We start from the raw sequence: 16,721 nt of genomic DNA, 5'->3' as shown, positions 1-16,721 counted from the left end.
TGGATTGCGAGCCTTCCGATCGTTATATTTATTGCTTATCACACGCAGCGCTACGGCTGTTCCATCTAATTCTAACCTACCACCTTCCCCTGGACAGAGGAGAAGGGGCGGGCTTTCTCGGAAGATTGGCAGCCGGTGGGCGGAGTCCGCCAAGCCGCCTTCGCTCCTTGTTCTTCTCCTCTCGTAGGTGGGCGTGGCCCGGCCGCGCGCAGTGGGCGTGGCGCTGAGCCGCGGCGGCGAAGGGGAGTCAGTTGTTCAAGAAATCGCAGGGGCGCGGGAGCCCGCGGCGCGTGCGAGCTTGGCGGGCTCTTGATTGGCTGAGGCGCGCCGGCCGGCCTTTTCGCCGCTTTACCCCCTCGCCTTCACCCTCCCCCCCCCCGATCCTCTCCCCGCTTTCCCTTCATTTGAGGGGAACCGTCGCGCTGAGGTACACTGCACCTTCCCACCCTTCTGAGCAGGACCAGGAGGATGGCGGCGGCGCCGGTAGAAGCGCTGGGTCTGGGTCTGCTTGCGGGCTTTTCTTTCGGCTTCTCCTTGGTGTGAATGATGGTGAGTATCCTCTGAGAGGGGGGTGGGAACCGGGAGGCCGGATCTCTTTCCTTTTCCTCCCATGGCTCTGGTTGAAGGTGCTGCCACCCCCCTTTTTTAAAAAAACAACAACCAAGCCTTGTGTGCTGCCGACCCCTCCCATTTTGACAGGCCCCACCACCACCTTGACAAGCTGAGGGCACTGCCCCCCCCCCCGATTTTGACAGGGCCACCTCTACCCCCCCCCCTTAGCGACACCTCCTTCCCCCTCGCTTTTAGGGCGGAAGAGGGGGGTTGAAATATTCGAAATATGCAAGAAATAATCCCGAATAGAAATACAATTCCAACTACAGAAGACGGGCATTTTCTCTTATCTCAACTCACCCCCCATTATCCCTTCACCCCAGCCACCAATGGGGCCCAATACATTTTGAGAGCACATTTAAAGCCCACACAGTGTGACAAAAACTATAGTTTGCTGGGAATTGTAGCCACGACCCCAGAGTCGGCCACGACTGGACCTAATGGTCAGGGGTCCCTTTACCTTTACCAAATGGGGTAAACTCCCCCCCCCCCCAGGATTCCTTAAAAGCAGGGGCGTGCTTTAAAATTATGGTGTGTATGCAACCTCAAAAGGCTTCAGAAGGATGAGGAAGAACCATTGGGAGCTTCACTCCGCCTTAGCAGTTACTAGTTTGTAAAACTGCAGGTTGCCCCAGTAGTGAATCTTCTATGAGGCTACTAATAAATGCAATAAATAATCTCCTCCCTTTCCCAATCAGAGAACCATAGGAAAGTGCAGTGCTTTTTTTCCTAAAAAAATGTTTAGGGGTACTCTCATTTTGACCCAAGAAAATCACCATTTTATAGTTCAAATTGGGAAAAATAAATACAGTAAATGGACAAAAGTACAAAGGTTCACAAAATGTTTAGAGGTATGTGTACCCCTGCATATCCCCAGAGAAAAGCACTGGGAAGGTGCCTTATACTCTGTTAGACTATTGGGCCAAGTAGTTCTAGTACTATCTACACTGACTGGCAGCAGTTCTCTGGGGATTTCAGGCAGGGGACATTCCCAGCTCTACCTGCAGATGCTAGCTGTTGAACCAGGGGCTTTCTGCATGCAAAGCAATTGCTTTGCCGCTCAGCTATGGGTGCTCCTGATGAACACAGGAATCTGCCTGATATTGACTCAGACTCATTGGTCCATCTAGCTCTATATTGTCTACATGGACTGGCAGCAGCTTCCCAAGGTTTCAGGCAGGGCTTTCTTCCAGCCCTTCCTGGAGATGTTGGGGATTGAACCCCAGGATCTTCTGCATGCAAGGAAGGTGTTCTGCCACTCAGCTGCAATAAGCCCTTCCCCATCTCCCTGTGAAAAGAGGTTTTGTGTGTGTTTTGAGGCACCATTCAAAGCTGGCCACCTGTCAGATTCTTAGTGGAACAAGGAATTTGACAGTTGGCTGGCTTTGAATGATGCCTCTTGCACAAATACATGTGCTCTCACCCACCCACAAACCGTCACTCTTCTCTTTCTACTTCTCCTATGGGGTGGGTCTCAGTGGTAGAGCACCTGCTTTGCCTATAGAAGGTTCCAGGTTGAATCCCCAGCATCTCCAGTTAAATTGTTCAGTGGCAGTTTTGTGGTAATGTTATTAATATTATTAATAGTTAAAAGAATTTGACAGGTGGCTGGTTTTGAATGGTGTGTCTCTCTCTCACGCAGGCTCTTCTCAGGGCTAAAAATACTTGTCAATAGCTTGGTGCCCCTAACAATAACAAATAATCAAGCTTCATCCTTGATGCTGCTCCTTGCAGTACGCACTAAATATATGTTATATAGGCAATTTCTGTTCAATCTCAGTTCTTCCTCTGAGGGCGGGGGGGAGGTATGCAGTGTATATTATTTTCTGCTTGGTAACTATTGAGTTCCTTGAACTTTAGGAACATCAAATGGAGTTGGAAAGAGCTTCCAGACTTGATACTGTCAAGTTTGAACTCTTTCATCTCTTTTTATAGAAGTTAAGCACTTAGCCCTTCTTCCTCTTAATACATGCTCTTCCCAAGCAACTTAACTTCACAGGGTTGCTAGAAAGATGAACTGAACATTTAATAAACACTATTTGAATCCCTAGGTTCCCTTCTCAGCCCCCCTAATTCTTAAACTGGTTGTCTCTTACTGATGCAGAGTAAAAATGTTCTAATAAATAAACATATCCCGAAATTCAGGTATAAAATTGTAAGTTGTTGATTAGAAAGAAACTTAAAACATGCTTGTTCTTTCTAGTACTGTATATATAGTATACTGGTTCAGGACAGTTAGTTTTGTTGATAGTGAAGCTTTCTGGATTTGATCAAAGGTCCATCTTGTCCTCCATTCTGTTTCCAACAGTGATCACTTGGAAAGTTCTAGAAAGCTTTCAGAGCACAATGGTGGTGGCAATAATCTACACTGTTGGGAGCATGCATGTCTAAGAGTCTGGTATGGTTATGAAATTTTGCTCAATAGTCAAATGCACACTTAGTCCTTACGCTATCTGTTGATTACATAATGAGGGCATGTATGGGATGTTGGGGAGGGGCAGCACCTCTGCTGGGGCACAAGTTGTGCTCCTACTGGAGTAGTTTGTCCACCTTTGAGCCCTACCCTGCAACAGCAGCCATATATTGGAAATAGCTTCAACTGACCATCTATACCAGGTGAGGATAGCTGATGGGTCTCAACCCCTTGGTGAGTTAGGGAGTTCTGCATGCGAAGACCGGCTCTGGCAGATTGAGCGGATGAGGCTAATTGTGGGTCCAATGATCAAGAAGACAGTTTCTGCACATGCTGTAGAGGGAAATGAGGAGCAGATGGGGCTTGTTAACCTGCTTAGCCCATCTAGGAGAACCTCCACTGCCTTGTGCTATATCTTTGGGACAAGAAAAGGCTAAGGGGTAAACCATACACAAATCTTGGGTCGAGTCCCTAGGGTGGTTGGGTGATACCTTGTACGTCTCCTTCTGGCAACTCCTGCAGCCAAGCTGGTGCCAGATGTGGTGCTCTATTTACATTTTGACCATATCAGCAAGGCTGAGTGTGGGGTCTTGTTGTTTGGGCAGCTCAAGACCTCCATACACACTGCCCAAGCTGCACTCCAGGGAGGTCATTTCAATGCTGCTAACACAGCGATTTGACTCCTACCACCACCCGGAGGTGCACTCTATTGTCTCTTGAGACAGACAGAGGCTAACAACATAATAGGGACATACATTAATAAGCATTTTACTAGATACAGAAGAGATTCATCATTTGATACACAGTGCTGTTGAGTTTACAAGTACTTAAGCCAAAGTAGTGCAACTTTTTGTTTGTATGATAGTTTGCTTTAACAGCTTTTTCCTGTTAATTGGCATAACATTTTTTAAGGTGCAGCAGCTTGCAGCTCCACCTCTAATCTTAGGTATACTTATAATAACTGTTTGAATAAAAACAATATGAAAGGCACTATTTTGAATACTAAAAATGTATGTAAGCCTTGCTATGTATTTGAGTTAGCAAATAAAGTTTAAGCTTAATGAGCAAGTATTACATATATATATCCATTTTCATTTCTTCCAGATCATATATATTTTTCTGTGTAACACAGAAAGGTCCAAAAAATAGTCATCTTTACCTATGGGCTCACTTACTGTCCTCAGTTCTTTGAATTATAAATGTGCATATACATATGATGGATTCCTTTATGTACCACATCACTGTTGCCTGTGTTTATTTAATCAGAATTGTTATCCCTCTGCAGTAGGCTGCTGATGCCTAACTGAAAAGCAGACTCGACACTCTCATTCATATGTACCTCTTCCATTGTTGTATGTGTTGTAGTGGCAGTAATTTCTCAAAATCTGTGCCTTGTTCAAATACTGCTCCCCAAGTACAGCCTGAATCAGGGGTCAGCAGACTTTTTCAGCAGAGGGCCGGTCCACTGTCCCTCAGACCTTGTGGGGGACCGGACTATATTTTTTTAAATAAAAAATGAACGAATTCCTATACCCCACAAATAACCCAGAGATTCATTTTAAATAAAAGCACATATTCTTCTCATGTAAAAACACCAGGCAGGCCCCACAAATAACCCAGAGATGCATTTTAAATAAAAGGACACATTCTACTCATGTAAAAACACGCTGATTCCAGGACCGTCCACATGCCGGATTGAGAAGGCGATTGGGCCGGATCTGGTCCCCGGGCCTTAGTTTGCCTACCCATGGCCTAAATCAACATATGAAAGCTGCTTTATACCAAGTCAGTCCATTGGTCCATCTAGCTTTATATTGCCTTCAGTGTCTGCCAACAGCTTTCTAGAGTATCCAACAGAGGTTTGCCCCCACCATGTACTGCTGAGACTACAGAAGCTGCCATACAGTCATAGCCAGTTGTGTAATTTACTTCTTCTTCCTGAATCAGTAGGATATTTTTCAGGATAAGTTAAGCCTGGAAAGTACATTGAGTTTGTTTCTGACATTATTGCTACGTACCAAGGGAAAAATTACTGTGCAGTTAAATGATGGGTCTGGCATATCAGGTTAAAGATACAGCTAATCCAGGTTAAGGATTCAGCTCTCAAACCTGCTTGCTTTAAATAGCTGCTGCTGCTACAGAGTAAACATACACACTGAAGCAGTCTTCCCATCGAGATGATTAACTCTTCTCTTTCAAGGAAGACTGAAAGTTATACTGAAGTAGAAAACCATTTTTCTATTGGGGGAATATTGATCTACAGAATGATGTCAACTGGGGGCCCTATTGTTAGCTATTGGCTGTCCATCCATGTTTTCAAAGGCATTCCTCCTTGGGCAGGAGGCTGCCCAGTATTGGACAGCCTCCTGCCTTAGTAGAGCTTTGAAAGTGGATTGGACTGGCTGACAACAGTGTGACCTGGGTATCCAGTGAGCTAGATGAAATTAAGCAACTGGGTTGTAGGGTTTCCACCCCTGCATTATGCAGCATACAGAGAGATAATTTAGAATAGCTTTGCTGCTGCTGCTGCTGCTGCTGGTGGTGATAACAACAGTAATACATTAATTTAGGGAGTTACCTGCTGCATTTGCCTTATGACTATCTATCTCCGCTTGCTGCTGTTGCAACTCACTTTCTGTCTTTAGGTTTCCAGGCTTGTCTCCTCAGGTCAGTAGGTAGAGAGTCTGCTTACTGGCCTGAGAAGAGAGGTAGTTGCTATAGCATTGACCATGGGAGTGCAGTGAATCAATAGGTTAGCTGTTCTTGTGGGTCCCCGCCTGCTGTCTTGGCTTGCCAAAAGGAGCTGTGATAGGCTGGATCACCCCTAGCCTGGATGTGCTCTGTCTTTGCTATCTGGGAGAGGGGTAGACAGGAGATGAAGCATATTTCTGTGTCATTTTGGAAGTGGGGCTCTGGTTGGTATTCTGGATGTAATATATGTTTGCTTCAGGCAGCACAGCTGGTACTCCAGATTAGTTGACCTATTTCTGCATGTCATACATTTGATTTTATTTCATCTAGCCTTTAAGGTATGTCTGGGGAACCTGGGACCTGGATGCCTCCCTGCCTGGCCCTTGGAACGTTGCCTAGACCAAGCCCCCTTCCTAGGCCACACCCCTTCTGCCCAGCACACAGCTCCCACTGACCCTGCTCAATGCCCTCTGACTGTGTTTCCCTGGCTGGAAAGTGTTCTGAAACTGTAATTATGTATTTTGCTTGCTTGGATGGGGAAGAAAAATATATATGTGTGTTGGAGTGTGCATAGAAAACCCAGAGTTTGTGGTGGTTGAAATATACCCTTTTGTACAAGGTTAGAGTCCCATCCATTGCTCTGCCCACTTTTGCTTCTGGTCCCGCCCACCACTGGCATGTGGCCTGGAAAGCTGCCCTTGAGGGAATGCGACCCTCAATCTGAAAAAGGTACGCATGACTCTGCTGATGCTGTTTTCTAGTCATAGGAATTCAGTAATTAATGAGAAAAAGTGATGAGAAAACATAAACTTTTTTCAAACATAACAACTGGATTAGTTCGGAAGTGGATACATAGTTCTGCTGTCTTGGCTGCATTGATTAAGAACTCCTGCTGGGTAGGATCAGTGTCATTTGTGTTGAGTAGGCTTAACAACTTTCATGCTGATATAAATGCCAAGGCCTTGTTTCCATGTGAGCTCCCAGTGGTGAGGCCAAATGGGTATATTCAATAGTGGGATTTCCACTTGCTGCTGCCATGTAGGCAAGACTTCTTAAATAATAATAAAAAGCTTATATAACTATAGGGGCTAGGACTTGAAAAAAGGAGAGTGTGGGTGGGAAAGAATTGCTGTGCTTTTAGATGTGTAAAGATGGAAGAAGACTTAGTCATGAGCCTTAGGGAAGCAGAACTGGAAGTAAAACTTTAAAGATGGTGACAAGTGACTGACAATCTTAAGTGACTTCTTGTCACGAAGTAAATGGCTTATGTGGCAATTACCTGTTCCTCCTTTTTAGTGTCCTTAGGTCACCAACCAATCTCTAGGTTCTTTTAAAAGCAATATTCAATGTTTCTGCCTTGTAGACTCAAAATCACAGGGTAACATAATGCCTCTTGTGTATCCAGGCATAATTGGTAAGCACAGTCTCTTTTGAATAAGGCTCCAATAGGGAGTTACATACATTATACTTTGAGAGAATACTTTCCGTATTGACTTATTTACTGAGGAATCTCTGCAGAGGATTCTGGGAGTTTGCTGTCAAGCCATGTGAATTATGTCACTTCAGAATCAAGTGGGGGCTCATAAGATTGAATGCTTCTTCAGGCAAAAAACCCCCCCAAACATTCTCTGCATATAGGAAGCTAGCATCCTAGGGAGAATGCTTGGTTAGAACCCTTCTCCCAGTCCCTACCACCTAGCTTTAGTGTGCAGGCATTTTTATGAGTAGGAGTACTCTGTAATGGTGAGCCTTCAATCTGCAGTGTGGAATATATATCACAGCTGCAGCTATACTTTCTTATCTGCAGTTTCTGTGAACTATAGTTTTCATAGCATGGCCTAGGCCCTAGAATCTACCTGCACATTGCATGGGAAGATCGGTAGTAAGCAGGGAAGTACTTCTCAATGACAAGCCCCTTCTAAGCTTACAGGGAACCCCATAATTTCTCAGAATACAGTACCAAAACAAATTCATTAAGGGTGGTTTAGGACTGGCAAAGGAAAATGGTCAATTTAAAGTCGGATGCAGCTAACTGAGGAGATGGCAGGCCAGTAGTTCCATGTCTACTTAAGGAAAAGATGATGACATAGCTGTAAAGTTAAACTTAGGAAGGATGGGCATTTTTGTTCCTTGTTATTGTATTATTAGTTTTTCATTAAATTAATAAAAATATATTCTCACACAGACTTCCACACATACAGTTGTTCAATGAATTGCTTTTCCAATACAACCCTGTTAGCTAAGGGCTGCAAACTCAATTTGCTGTTTTAAGAAGCACATTAGAGAAACAAGACACAGATAGTGATGCAGAGTCTCTGGATTTTTGAATGGGTACTTAAACTTTTAGGGGTTTGGACACATGAAATATGCTTTTGTCTATGAAAGGTTCTTGCCTGTGGAAGGCTATTCCACAGAAATCAGTTTGAGGCCTAATCACCATCTGTGGTTAAGCCATTTATATGAAGTGTTTCTCTTCTTCTGTTGTGATTTGAACCAAACCATTGTAAAACTTATTGCAACATGTTACAAGGGACTGTGAAATTCTGGGTAGGAAGTTGAAGGAACTTGGAGCACAGGTGGTCATTTTATCACTCCTTCCTATTGAAGGTCATGGCCCAGGAAAAGAAGAAGATACTAGAAGTAAACAACTGGCTGTGCAGATAATGTCATTGGAAAACAGAGGTTGGATGGCCATTTTACAGATTATTTAGTAGCAATTTTTGCATTGCAGGGGTTGTAAGTGAGTGCCTGGTGCTGCCAAGATTTTGTAGAAACCAGAAAAAATGTGATATTTATTTAAATGGATAGTGTAGTTTGTGACTTTGAACCACTAACACAAAAAATCAGGTGATTCAAAATGGCATCTTGATTCAAAATGGCACCATGCATTCAAACCACGATGAAGAGTTCCACCATCAGCTCTGGAGCCCTCACGCTGCATTTGGCAACAATATCTTGAGCGACAGTTGAACCTAAGCCAAAAAAATGGGCAAAGTAATTTCAGTCATGTTTCGGTCTACCATATTGATGCCCAAAATGATGCCCAGCATCCAAACCTTGTTGAAGACTGCTGCCCCCAGCTTGTGAACCCTTGTACTAAGTTGGGCAACAATATTTCATGAGGTGGCCAAATTTTTTTCAAACCATGGGCAAAGCCATGCCAAAGTCACCTTTTGGTCCACCAGCTTGATTGAAAATGACATCCAAACATCAACATAGACCCCACCTGAGGATCCTTCATGCCAGGTTTGGCAATGATATCTCAAGGTGTGACTGGGCCTACGTCAAAAGACAGGCAATGTACTGTCAAACTGATGTTTGGTGCCCAGTGTCCAAACAGCAATGATATTTTCTGCCCCTCTTCGGAACCTCTCATGCTGAGTTTGGTGATGGTATCTCAAGAAGCGTCCAGGTGTATAGAGAGCAAACAAATGGACATGCAAACAGCCAAATCATGTTCCAAAATATATAGCAGATTTTAATTCTAAAAAAATTCATGTGCCTTGAATCTTGTAGTCCTCATTAGCAGATGGCATCAGTAGTTCCTGGCTTTTGAAGCTCTTTGTTACAGAGGTAGTTAGGGGTGCTGGGGGAACAATAACATAAAAAGTCATCTCTTTTGTTCTTGTTGTTGCCTGACCAGGTCTGCAGTTGCAACAGGGAAATAGGATCCCCTTCCCTAGAACAGTGTTACCAAGCACAAGGCCTGAGTAATACATTTCATTCTTATCCAATGAAGGCAGGAGCCTCTTCTTACCTGGGCAGATGGTAAATTGGGGGTTTTGTCCCTAGAAAGCTGAAGGGAAATGTGATCATGCTGTTGTGAACAAAAACAAGGGGATAATTTACTCAGCAAGCTTGCCTCCATTGGTAGATACTGTATGTGTGTATGAGAGAGGGAGAGAGAGAGAGAGAGAGAGAGAGAGAGAGAGAAAGGAAAGCAAGCAAGCAAGCAAGAAAGGAATCTGTGATAATCTGCTTGGTACAATGCAAGCAAAATATTAAAAGATTAGAGTAGTTATGTTATGAAATACACTTGTATGAATTTACTTGTTGCATTATCCCAAAGTGCAGTAAAGTGCAAATGCTGGCTTATGCCTATACTTTCCCATCATTTTAGCAGCTACTGGTAGCTGCTTGATAGCCCAGGGCAGGTCAAGGCTTCCTTAGAATGCTGAACCTCCTGCAGAATGTAACATGAATTTCTTAGATGGTAGGTCAGCAAGTGCAAGGCAGACTACAGTTAAATTTATTTTGCAGATAATATTCCTTCACTTTGTTAGCACCTACTCATATGTCCCCTGTACACTCCAAGTACTGGACTTACATCCTTACGTTGTAAGGTACCCTGCACTTTTTGTAGCTTGGGCGTCTGTTATATGATATCAGCAAAGCTTTCTGCAGCTTGACTGTCCTGTTAACGCTCACCAACACTGGCTTTATGTGCTCTGTCTTTTAGATATTCCTGTAGTACCAGTGATAACTCTTATCCAGGACTTCACAATTCGCAGACGGTTGCTTAGTGGACTTGAAGTGTTGAGACGTTCTGAAAATTAATGGACTGATTAAATCCATTTTCAAACTCCAGGTATCATTAAGGCCATGAATGGCCATGTTCTCTTTTCCTCTCTTTTATCAGAGAACTTAATTGTACAAATAGTTCTTAAGAACATTAAATGGCTTTTAGGTGGAGAGCTTCCTGAAGGTGGGTGTAGAGAACCTATGTGTTTTTAACTCTTTCATTTTCCACAGTTGACTCAAGCTGTTTTTGATTAGCTCTTTGTTCCCAGTGTTGATTTCACTGCTTGTATGGTGGCTTGCCTTTTCAGTCCTAGAATATTTGTGAGAAAAGTTAAACCTAGAGGCCTTCTGGACTTCTAGCATTCCTGGGCATTTAGTATTAATAATGGAGGCAGCATATCCTACAGTGTTTGCAGAATGGAACTCAATGAGCTTTTTGTTAGAGTGCATTCATTATTTCTCAGGGTTCTTGTAACTGGCATGCGTGTGCAGGCTAAAAGCTGTTGATGGGGGCAGATGGAGGAATTCCAGTGGTTTGGGTAACTGAACTGCAGAGATGGGTATTGTCAATCCCACAGGGCTTTTTTGTTCATTTCAAGGTAACCAGCTGGTTTTGAGTCACTTGTCAGAATGGTGTAATTTCCCCAACTGTGTATGGAACATTTTGTAAAAGTATGCTAGCTTGCATCTGGATTTTCTTTCCCCCCCCTTTCTATTAAAAATCAAATGACTTTAGCACAGCCGGGCACAAAATTGAATGTGGTTGGTTTAAACAGCCTTTAAAATCAAAAGCATTAGTCTCAGGGTGGTGATATGATGACATCAAACATAAAATAAAAGGAAAGGGTTATAATATTTGGGGACTCACATACAAACGGCTTCTTTTTCTTGGGTACCCATATTAGAAATCTGGCCCATCTTAGTTGAACCTCTGCTTCTGTTCTGTCTCCTGGCTTTGATCACCAAGGGACAAATAGCAGTTCTATCTCAGAGTCTAAAGTGCGTATGTTTAGGTTTGCTGTGTGATGTTCAGGGTAGATTTCTTTTTTAAAACAGGTTTCTGTTATCTTTCATTACAGGTGTGAAGTAAAAATGGTGCAAAAATATCAGTCTCCTGTTAGGGTCTACAAATACCCATTTGAGCTGGTCATGGCGGTAAGTGGTATTTCTCATTACTTCTCTGGTGTCTTTCATAGCTTTAGAGGCTCAAAAAAATATTCAGAAGCCTCTGATTTGTGTGGTATTCAGAGTTATGATGTGTTGATTTGCAGTATACGAAAGGTTTATATCTGTTCTTTTGGTTAAACCTTCTGTAGGATCAACCTGTAATTGGGTTTCTTGTCATGAGGTACCATAATTTCACAACTTCACAAAAAAATATTTCTAACTTCTTTGTCATCCAGTGCTGAATTTATTTGTAGTAATTATCAGAAAGGAATGTAAAAAATTAGATTTGGCAAGTTTAGCAGTCATAAGATTAAAAGGCAGGTACTGTTATGGATTAGTAACTGGTTAGAGAACAGGAAGCTGAGAGTAGGAATAAATGGAATGTTTTCACCATGAATATAGGCAAGAAGTGGTTCTCTCAAGGATTTGTATTGGGACCACTTCTTTTTAACATTTTCATTAATAATTTGGAGTTAGGAGTGAGCAGTGAGGTAGTCAAGTTTACTAATGGTGTAAACTTGTGGTAAAAGTTACAGTGGTAAAAACAAAAAAGGGACTGCTAGGAGATCCAAAATAATCTCTCCAAACTGGGTGCATGGGTAGTAAAATGGCAAATGTGGTTCAGTGCAAGGTGTAAAATGATGTATATTGGGGCAAAAATTGTAACTTCACATTTACATGAAATGGGGTGTGAACTGATGACTGAGCAGGAAATAATTATTGGATAATGGTGAATAGTTTGAAGAAAATGTTAATCCAGTGTGTGGTAGCTGTGAAAAAGGCACATCACATTTTAGGGGCCATTAGGAAAGGGGCTGGAAATAATTTATTATTTATGGTGCAACTGCCCTTGGAATACAGTTCACAGTTCTGGTTGCTGCCCCTCAAAAGATATTGTAGAGCTGGTAAAAGTGTAAATAGAGCAACCAAAATGATGAAGAGGCTGGAGCAACTCCCAAATGAGCAATATTTACAGGTTACAAGTCTTAGTTTTTTAAAAAATGTGAATAAGGGCTGGGAAGGAACATAAGTGTATAACATTATATATGATATGGAGAATATGGATAGAGGTAAGTTTTTTCTTCATAATACTAGAACCTGCGGTTAGTCAATGAAACTGAATTTTGGAATTTACAATAACTATAAAATAAAGTACTTCTCCATACAGTGCCTTGTTAAACAATGAAATTGATCTGACACGATGTAGTGAGGCCCCCAACTAACAGATTTAAAAGGGACAGATTCATGTCACTATCAATCATGAGGGCTGTATTTTACCTCCCCTGTTAGAGACAATACATCTCTGGATACCAGTTGCAGGAGATTACAAGTAGGAAAGTGCTATTGCTGTCATATCCTTCTTGTGAGCTGCCTATAGCCATCTTCTTGGCTACTGTGAGAACAGAATGCTGGACTAGAAGAAGGATGTTTGTCTGATTCAACAGGACTCTTCTTATGTCCTTATGGTACAAATTGGCTTCCACCTTTTGCCTTGTTTAGGGGTCCTTTGAAAACTGTGACCTTTGAGATCTTGCTGCCTCCTCTGTATCCGTATCTGGTGTAGAAATACACTGTGCCAATGTTAGTGGTGATTTTGAATGCCTCTGAGAGCAGCTCTCATTTTTTAATTAAAATAACCAAGTGACTTCAGGAAACTTAGCAGTTCCTCTCCCCGCTTCATTTGCACTCAGGTCTGGCATCCCTGGCCTCTCTAAATATTTGCTTTTTGAAAATCCCAGTGTATTGTGCATCTTGCTTCAGATCTTGTTGAAAAACAAAGTTGGAAGGAGAGTCTTAACAACTGTGGCTAAGTCTATTCTGCTAACGTCATCTATCTTTACCAGATCTATCTGACGCGCACCAGGGGGAAGAGACATATGTTCCTGTATCCCTTGTGAGTTATGGCTAATGGCTTTGGGCATTTAGTACTTTTGTCTGCAGAATTAGTCCATTTAAAGTTCTCTGCAAGCTGCAGTTCAGAGAGAGAGGCAGGCAAGCATATGAACTATTTTCTATTAACATGTGGAGTTGTGGATGACAAAAGCAGTTGTCATTGCACTGAAAGTTTCCAAGTACATTTGGTATCTCAAGTGACAGTTCCCTGACTTCCTTCTGTAGAGTGTTTTGCAGTATTCAACACAAAGGCACTGGTAAACAGAACAAGCACCTATGTGCGCTTCAGCTCCATTAGACACAGATGGTTGATGTCAGGTGGTTGTCAGTAAATTGGCTGTTAATACAGGAGGGTTGCAGCTAGACAAATCTGTTGTAAGTTTGGTAGCATATATATTCTAAAGACCAAATATTGATGCATTTCTTTTTGTTGCATTTTTTATTTCAGAATTTTTCTCTACTTGACAAAATGTCTTAGGCAGTCTTATGTACTGTTGTAACCCCTTGGCTTTATAGAAAGTGAAACTAACATGCTAAATGAATTATGCTCTGGTAAAAACAAAACTGAATCCTGAATGTTTTGAATCCTCAGCTATATCTTAAATCACATGTGTGAACTCAAGAGCTTCTAGAAAAACATGGTGCAGTCTGTCCACGATGCCTAGGTTGCAAAAAGATTGCTACTTACAAGAAAGTGTAACTGCCAAAATGAAATTTGATTACATTATACAGTTAAGCATAAATATGTTGCTTAAATGATTTAACTTAAGGCAACACCTAGCACTAGCTTTTGTTTTTAGTGCTAGGATTTAGCCCGAGAACATTTTTGTAATAGCAATAATGTGATTCTGAGCCTAACAATATCAAAGGGCCAATATCAAAGAGCATAAGAATATCAAAGGAACAATATCAAAGGGCTTGGCTTCTAGGCAAGTAGAGCCCTGGATCTCTATGTTGTTTTGGTTTGGAATTCACCAGTTCCTCGCCAGAATAAACAGATGGATCGTTAAAGCCTGTTCTTATGAAGAATACAATAAATGCACTTGAGGAATGTGCAGACGGGTAGACAGAAACTTTGAGTGGAGATTTTGCTTTAGGAAGTGTCTGTAGAAAATGTCAACTTGTGAGGATGACTACATAAAAGTTGGGGTGCTGCCAAAGAGCAGGATCATCTTTTGTATCTTTGGGAATATTTTGCCAAAGTGTTGGTTGATCATATTATCTCTACCTTCTGGAAGCTTTTACTTTAAATAATTTTAATGAGGTATTCCCACTCTGTAAATAAAAAAGATCCTTATAAAGAATGAACTCTTTGGGTGCTGGGCCTCTGGGTTCAGTCAACACACTCTTGTAGATTGCTGTTCTGAGGTTCACCTTAGTGTTTCTGTTAGTATTAACAGTCTTCACCGCAGTTTTCACCATCTCTTTGCCAAGTGTTGCAACTTCTCAATCTGATGATTCAAAATCTGCTAATGTGTGAAATGTATCTCTTGGAGAAAGATTTGAAGGAACAGTATGATAATCTTGTGGGTATTGTATAGATGCTTTTGCTCAGAGGAGATGAGGCTTTGATTTATAGGAAGCGTGTTTCTTTTAATGAATATTTTCGTCCAGATGCCTGGAATAGGGCATTCAGGATAGTACTGTACTTAATTGGGTTCATTATTTTAGTTGTCTTTCATTGTAAAAATGAACTCAAACGTGACTTACACATGTTAAACGAATGTAATGAAATTAAATTAAAACCAGTAGCACTACTTTATAATTAAATTATACAACCCCAAAATCAAGCAACAATATCATGTTTTTCGTTGTACTGGTACAATGTTCCATATGTGGTGGCTATGTAATAAAATTAAGCCTTTTGGGGCTGATGGCTATTTAGAACTTTAAAAAATGTTAGGGGCCTCATTCACAAAAAAACCCCCAGAGGCATTCTTACTGGGAATTATAGGACCCAATATTCCTCAGAATGTGAAAGATATCTTTCTATATTCCACCATTGTCACAAGAATTTTAATTGCGAGTAATTGGAAAAGTGACAAAACCCCTTCGAGGTCAGAATGATTACAGAAACTAGTTGACTATGCAGAGTTAGTCAAATTAACTGAAAGAATGAAGGATATGTCAAAACAAGTATTTATTGTAAAATGAGAACTTCTTAAAACATATCTTAAGAACATATCTTAAGTCTGAATTCGGTTGCTGCTTTTGAATAACCTCTGTAGTTGTACTAAGTAAGAAATAAGGATACAGGATAAATAATGTTTTATTGTAAAATGAATAGATAGATTTATGCAAAAAGTTAGTAAACTAGAAATGAAGTATGGAGAAGACGGGAAGTCAATGCATTTTAAGAAGATTTATTGTCAATTAAACAAATTTATTCTTTTTGGTTAATGGTGTAATTTGTAACAAATGACATAAATATTTTCTTTTTATGTATCTTGTTGGTGCGTAAGCATAATAAATCATATAAAAAACAAAACAATATCATGTTTTTCAACAGTACACACTCCGTAAGTAACAGAGATGCTGTAGTCACTGCTACACTACATGTGGTTTGATAGTCTTTCTGAAGACACTGTGCTTAAAGGGGTGATATGCAGACCCACTGTGATTGTTTGCAAATACTTTGTGCTTTCCATGGGGTTGAGTTTAATGAATTTACTGGATTAGTTTCCCCATACTTATCTCAACATCAGGTACTGACATTGTACTGATCCATCCTATGAGAAGTTGTCACCGTATCTAGGTCAAACATAATCTAGTTCCTTGAAACAGCCACTTCCTAAAATATAGACCCGGGAGGCCCTAATATTTTAATTTTTATTTAAAGTTTCTCAAATCAGAATCTTAACTCGGATATGCATAATGTGACAGACTTTTACTCCCTCAAGCTTTGCATTCGTTAGAGGATTCTCCCTGCAGCAAAGAGCAGTTCCTTAGCGACTGAATTTCCTTTGAAGCAGTTAGGAGACTTGAGCTGATGATTTTAGAGGTTTGTGGAGAGCAGCTAAAGTGGTTTGACAGAGCTCTGTCCCTATCCGAATGTCAAAATGGCAGACTTGTCCCCAGTAGCCTACCGTATCCTTGGATGGCTCTGCACATGAGATGCACCGTAGGCCCTCCAGTCACATAGGAAATACATCTGCAATGGAACATGACTTTGTGTGGTTTGTGAATGTACTGTTGCTTAGGGATGTATTTTGTAATTGTAGATTCAGACACAATATGGGGCTAGCTTACAGTATTCATTGACCCCTTCGTATGTGGCCTGGCAGCTGTACTGTCATGGAATGTGTGTGGTGGTGTTGAGGGGAGTTATGGCAGATACATAGATAGGCTAATCCAATTCCAGACTCTCATACATTGTGTCAGACTCATCATTGGTTTGTAACTGCTTGCCAGTTTATGATTTTTC

At 41.4% G+C, this 16,721-nt stretch overlaps 1 protein-coding gene across 2 annotated transcripts in view; it reads left to right on the top strand.

Moving 5' to 3' along the window:
* Positions 1-246: 246 nt before the first annotated feature.
* The window catches only part of SEC14L5 (SEC14 like lipid binding 5), a 45,392-nt gene continuing 28,917 nt past the window's right edge, over positions 247-16,721 (top strand). The window contains exons 1-3 of one of the 2 annotated variants that reach the window (XM_083414112.1): positions 273-549; positions 10,176-10,304; positions 11,317-11,392. In XM_083414112.1, the coding sequence (XP_083270238.1) occupies positions 11,330-11,392 (63 nt within the window). In that variant the 5' untranslated portion in view covers positions 273-549; positions 10,176-10,304; positions 11,317-11,329. Of the gene's footprint in view, positions 550-10,175; positions 10,305-11,316; positions 11,393-16,721 lie in introns of both variants that reach the window. The other variant, XM_083414113.1, reaches the window with a different exon arrangement.

This window comes from Podarcis tiliguerta (genome assembly GCF_965153285.1).
Source record: "Podarcis tiliguerta genome assembly, chromosome: 14".
Classification (NCBI taxonomy): domain Eukaryota; kingdom Metazoa; phylum Chordata; class Lepidosauria; order Squamata; family Lacertidae; genus Podarcis; species Podarcis tiliguerta.
Note: the sequence above shows the minus strand (reverse complement) of the source record. Positions and strands in the feature narration are given on the sequence as shown.